General features: G+C 44.8%; 1 protein-coding gene across 10 annotated transcripts in view; it reads right to left on the bottom strand.

Annotated features, from left to right (window-relative positions):
• Nucleotides 1–346: 346 nt before the first annotated feature.
• The window catches only part of Arhgap36 (Rho GTPase activating protein 36), a 28,872-nt gene continuing 23,218 nt past the window's right edge, over nt 347–6,000 (bottom strand). For 5 of the 10 annotated variants that reach the window (NM_001432935.1, NM_001432936.1, NM_001432937.1 and 2 more), the window contains 11 exon segments: nt 5,742–5,807; nt 4,957–5,192; nt 4,551–4,743; nt 4,273–4,328; nt 3,867–4,017; nt 3,204–3,352; nt 2,884–3,060; nt 2,592–2,689; nt 2,360–2,466; nt 1,798–1,962; nt 347–1,603 (listed from right to left, as the gene is read on the bottom strand). In NM_001432935.1, coding sequence (NP_001419864.1) covers nt 1,455–1,603; nt 1,798–1,962; nt 2,360–2,466; nt 2,592–2,689; nt 2,884–3,060; nt 3,204–3,352; nt 3,867–4,017; nt 4,273–4,328; nt 4,551–4,743; nt 4,957–5,192; nt 5,742–5,807 — 1,547 coding nt within the window. In that variant the 3' untranslated portion in view covers nt 347–1,454. 10 annotated transcript variants of the gene reach the window in all.

Genomic DNA, 6,000 nt, shown 5'->3' with positions numbered 1-6,000 from the left:
CCCTTCTCCTTTACACCATATCATTCCCTCCTCTTCATCCAGTATCATCGCTCCCATTTATTTCATATCTTCTTTATACTCCTTAACTCTTTATCCCACGTCATGCTCTCTTCTTTATTTCCATCACCCCTTATCTCATATCACCCACTGCCCCCTTTTTATTCCACATCCCCTCTCCCTTTTATATCATGTCATCTCTTCTTCTTCTTCATTTCCTATCAACCCCTCCCCTTTATTCATCCTTCTTGTCTTAGTTCCAGCTTCAGATCTTCATTTGGAGCTTCCCGAATTACGCCCCCCCTCCCCAAATTGTAAGCGGAAAAAAAAACACACTGTACACCATGAATATGCTGCTGTCACAACACAGATGTTTATTAATGATGAAATGCCAGAGAAGTTTTAACAATCACAAATCTTCGAGCTCTGTGGTTGTTACCCATTGTATGATCAGTTTCTATCCCTCAATACAATACATTCTTCATTCTAAGGACCTTAGCTGTTGTTACCCATAAATATCAGTTATAATTTGGATGTCAGACATAACCCATATCTGTGTTTTACCAGAGCAAGTCCCGCAAATTTGTACCGTCCTGCATAGAGGATCTACAGAGACGATAAGGAAGAGTGTTTGTAATCAGGTGATTTTAACTACTTGGAACTATGTGTCTGTGCCTAACTAGTTGTTTTGCTGACAACAGAGGTGTGAACACCAGCTGTCTTTAAAACAGGTCCAGGACTAAAATCTAATTTTTTCCTCTAACTTTTGACCCCAGAAAAGCTAGTTAGGCTTACACTTGAGGTTTCCCCGTTGGCATGTCCTGAGCAAAACTGCACAGAATTTTTTTGGAGTGGCTGTTTGACGAGCCATTGGTCTAAATAATTTGAGGGGAGAAATTTCTGAGGCGGTGGAGTTGCTGCGGGGACACGGCTATGAGTTGGCATGACATAGTTTAGTATTAATTGTTTGTCAGCTGTCAGTAGGCTGACCTAACATTCTAACATGCCTCTTGAGGGTCTTTCCAGTGAGCTCTTAGGAGGAGGGTAGGAAAGTCAGGAAAAGCATGCAATTCCCTTGTGGGGAGGGAAAGCACCTCGAGATTTGTGAGCTTCTCTGGGACAGATGTTTACCACAAATGTAACATCAATTAAAGGAAGGGGTTGCTGTAGTGGGAGAAAGCCTGGATCAGGGGTAAAAGAGAAGGCAAGGTAGCACCAGGGAACCTGGGCATGACACAGAAATATCTCTGCTTTTACCAGCTAAAGATACCAAGCATCCCCAGTAATGGGGCTGTCAGTGTATTTAGAATTCCCATCCTGACCCGAGCATCAGGTGGAACTCCATCTTATCATCTTATCTTTAGTCCTTTGTCTTCAATACTCTACTGTTTCCTGTGACATTCCAGGTCTACCCCCACCCTTTTCCCCTGTCCGGCACCTTAGAGAAGGGAAAACATCTAAGGAAAGAAGCCAGTGCCAGATTTGCCCTCCTTCTCCCGGGGCACACGGGGCAATGGGCGCTCTGCATTGGGGGGGTTACCAGCGCCTTCATCCTTGTCACGGGAACGGGCAGTGCCAGCAGGCACAGCGGGCTCCTCAGAGGAACCTGGAAAACAGTAACAATGTTAACTTCTTAGTTTTCTAGACTTCATAATTTGCAAACAGTTTAATACACTAAAAACCTAGTTTTGAGTTTCAAATACAGTACAAGGCAAAAAAAAAAAAAGCAGAGTTTTTCATTGTTGTTTGGGGCATTTACATTATCTGGGATTCCATTAATGACTGGGACTTCATCATTACCTGGCATTTCATCAGCATCTGAGTCGGTATCTTCGTTGTTTGGAATTACATCAAGATAGGGAACCTCTGCAAGATCCGGATGGTCCTCGTCTTCAAAATCTGAGTCATCTTCAAAGTCATAGTTCATGCCATCTCCAAAGTTCACATCTGGGGCTCCTTCGGGGTCTGAAACCACATGAAAATAAGGTAAGTCTTCAAAGTTCAAGGTCTCTATGAATATGCTCAAGGGGAGGTAGATCATCAAAATTTAGGCTGTTATCACCATCCTCACCATCCCCTTCCTCATCCTCATCATCACCTTCTTTATCAAATTCTCATATGCCCATGTGCTCCATGAATGTAGAAAGGTCTTATGGGATTTCAAGACCTTGACCTTCCCATGAAACAATTCACTCACTGAAATATGCAAATCCTAATGCTTCGTTTACAGACCTAACATTCTCTGAGGATTCACGTTCCTTCAGGAGCTTAGGTTCAGCACAAATCCAGCTCTCTGGAAGGGCTTTGCCTTCTTCGAGGGACTGACCATTGGGAAGTGCCTGACCTTTAGAAGGGAGCTGACCTTCATCAAAGGGCTGGCTCTGAGCAAGGATAGCAGCCTGGGCTTCGGCAGAGTTGTCCACAGGATCAGAAAGTAAAGCGTCCTCCTCCATCTTTATGCGAGCACTCCTGCATGGGAGAAGAAGGAAGAAGTTAGTAGGTTTGCCACAAAGTTTGTTAATATCAAAATAGTATGAAACTGTAAGCTCTGTAGGGTAAATATAAACAAGCCAGAGAGTTAAAACTACACTCACTGGATCTTCCTCAGATTGCGGCGTCTGATAAAATCCAGGGCTTCAGGGCTGGACTTCCACACACGCTTAGCAACCTGCTTCTGAATATGGGGGGGCACCTAAAGGTAAAAGTAGTAACCTTAATTGCATATCCCTTTTCATTTATACTGATCTTTATTAGGTATTCAGGACTGAAGGCACTGTAATGAGCAAATGGAGGATTTTAGTCTTGGTTATCCACATGGAACTCTCCCTTTTTTTTTTGTGAATAGAAGAATGTGTGGAATAAGTCTATTCAAAAATCCCTACTTACCTGGAAGAGGATGTCCCAGTTATCAATCATGGCGCGAACCACATTAACAGATGCAACATAGTGATCAATCCCCAGTTTAGTCTTCCTGGATTCCCTCTTGGCCAACTTCCCCTTCTTCAGGAGAGAAGTTCCAAACACCAAAGCCAAGTTAGTGGAAGTCATTCGGTTACCTGGGACCTAGGTAAAAAAGTGGGATCAACCTTGAGGGGGTACCAGATGCTATGCAAATAGATGTACAATCTTTTTATTGTTGTATTTCCCCTCTTTACCCACTTTATAACCATGTTACTTTCACTACCCTTCCCCACAATTGTTTTTACCAGCTGTCCATCAAGGCCAATGGAGTCCTCGCAGTTCTCAGTGACTTTATGCAGTGCCTTCAGCAGACGTTCAAGGGTATCACTGTGGCAAGGTGGCATCAGGTAGACCAGAAGCTGCAGGGCAGAAACCTGATCCTGGGGCTTCAGAGCTAGAGGAAGGAAATGGGGCTGACTTAGAGGGCTAGCCTTGGCAGCAACCTGATATCAAAGGAGAAAGTGTTCTGCTTCGTGGTTGCTAGTGACTGGAAAAAGAACCCAGGCAGCAGGCTTTTGCTTTCTTGCAAAATATCTGACCGACATCAGGGTCTCTAAAAACAAGAAGTCCCCTCTGAACCTCAAAATTAAATCTCTAGAGAGTCTAGGTTCTTCTTTGCCCAAAGGGGCACATCTAACAACCTCCAGAAGCTTAAGAGAAATTTCCAATGAACAGATTTATAAGAGAACGGTAAGAGACACAAAAAACTGGGAGACGGTTTTACTAATGCTTTTATTTTCATGAACAAATAGTAACTGTGTGTTCTGTAAAGATTATGTTTCCTATTCTGTTGTTCATTCTACCCTAGATTCATGGGGATTCTCTAGCATGAGTTCTCTCACTATGTTCCCCAGATTTGAGTATGGTTTTTACCCCTTGCCACCAACAATGGAGGGCGGAAAACTCACTCGCAGTCAGGAGGAAGGACATGTACAGTTCATCAGGCAGCAGAGAGTCCTTCATCTCACGAAAAAACTCCTTGAGGAGTTCAGCCACATCATTGACATTCACACTGTCATCCAGGACAATATCCATGCCTTTGTCAAATAACTCACGAAGCTAAAGGAGGGAAAAGAAGATGTGAAATGTCTTCCTTGCCTACCATTGGCCGGATCTTGAATACTTCTTCAAAAAGTGGCAGGCTTCAGTAAAGAAATCTGGCTACATAGGCTATCTAAGGGTCTATAAAGAAGACCTTAGCGCCCCCCCCCCACACACACTGTCAATCATGACACTGCACTATGTGTATGAGAGAATCCTTATTTCTATCTTTCTTTTCTTACCTAAAGAACAAACATGTAAATACATGTTTACCTCAATCACCCTCCGCAGAGAGTACTCGATGGTGAAAATCCCCACAGAGCTTAAGCCTGAAAAAAAAGACCAGAAACGGTGAGTATCTATGACCCCTGTTCCCCAATTGTGTTTCCCTTGTTCTCCCTAAGCATCTGAATCCCAATTTTCAGTGGGATTATCAGGGGAATGCTACTAAAGCCTTCCATCCCACAACTTCTTTCCCTTTCTAGAGCATTCTTCCTTTTTTTTTCTTTAGTTGCCTCCTCCCTTGATTTAACCATTTGAGGCTTCCTTACCATGTTTCTCAATGAATTTGCAGCAAGTCTCAACAATGTGAGGGATTTGTTGAGCAATTGGGTTGAGGCTCATCTTCCTTTTGGATCCCAGAAGTCGCTGGCCAATAGGCAATGAAAGCTGTGAGAGCTGCAGGATCTGCAGCAGCAGGGCTCCATTCTCCAGTTCAGCTACGCTATCCACAGAAATTGCACCCTGTGGGAAAATCCAGGCTATCTTGAAATGGAGGATTAGGAGTAACCACTGGGATATTCCTAAATGGTGAGTGACATCTAGAACTTGACAGTCTCTCTGTGGTAAGACAAGCCCACTCTTTCTATTTCTGTTCAGCCCCTACAACATAAGGACACAAGCTTTGACCTTTTTCCACAGAAACCCCCTCCCTGAAACCTGGAAGACTGAACTCACTCGGCGCCCACGGCGAGTGAACTCTCTGGGCAGAGTAGGCTCATTCCTCCTGCGACTGAAAAAGCGCCTCATGCGTCCAAACATTCTCTGCACCACGTTTCCCCGACGACGACGTCCAGTGGAACCGTTGATATCTTCAACCTGCATGTTGTCTGTCAGTTCCCGTTGCTTGCGGCGGGTAAGCTCGTTCACCAGAACTTCTTCCAGGCGGATACCGAAGGTCTTGAGTGATGCAGCTGGGAAAGAATGAGAAATTTCAAAGACCTGCAGCACTTATATTAGGAGAAACTGCATGGGCTTATAGCACTCTTGTAATCAATCATTCACAATAGACCCTACTCCCCCGGGGCCCGCAGCGCCCCTCCCTGGGAAGTGAGACCCTGAAGTGGTTAGGTTAAAAGGACTTGGTGTCACTCAACTACCAGATGTGGCTCAAGGATTCATCCCTGCCTATGTCTTGCCAGTGCAGGACCACCTTGAAGCAATGAGCAAGATTTATTTAAATTGATCTGCCTGTTGTGTGTCTACAGGGAAGCTAAGGCAAGTTTAAGAGGATCACCCCAAAAACCAGCAGCTATTCCTCCATTTCTTGAAATAAACCCCTGGGAGGGTGTTTCTGGGAGGGAGAGTGAAGAGTCTTCGCGGGCAATAAGCATTGGCCGTTTCCAGTATCCAGAGGCACACTATCAGAGAGGAGCTTGCATTTTATTGAGAGACAGAGAGAGAGAGAGAGAGAGAGAGAGAGAGAGAGAGAGAGAGAGAGAGAGAGAAGCCCCCTCACTCACCCCTGTCTTGGCCTCTCAGCATCTGAAACCACTTCTGCAGGGTGTTTGGACGGTCAGTGGGTTGAACTACAGAAGGAAAAAAGAAAAGACATATGCATTCACATAAGTGAGAAGTAAATTAAACATTGCATTGATATGTAGCCACGGGAGGTGGAGGTGGCGCTCTGTCCAGCCCAAGAACAGTGTTTGCTTTCGCCCAGCCTCAGTTTCCCCATCTGACAACAAGACTAGCTCCACCTAGCACATGCAAGGCTCCAAG

The sequence above is a fragment of the Rattus norvegicus genome, chromosome X, assembly GCF_021556685.1.
Source record: "Rattus norvegicus strain SHRSP/BbbUtx chromosome X, alternate assembly SHRSP_T2T, whole genome shotgun sequence".
NCBI classification, from domain to species: domain Eukaryota; kingdom Metazoa; phylum Chordata; class Mammalia; order Rodentia; family Muridae; genus Rattus; species Rattus norvegicus.
This window is presented reverse-complemented; position numbering and strand designations above follow the sequence as displayed.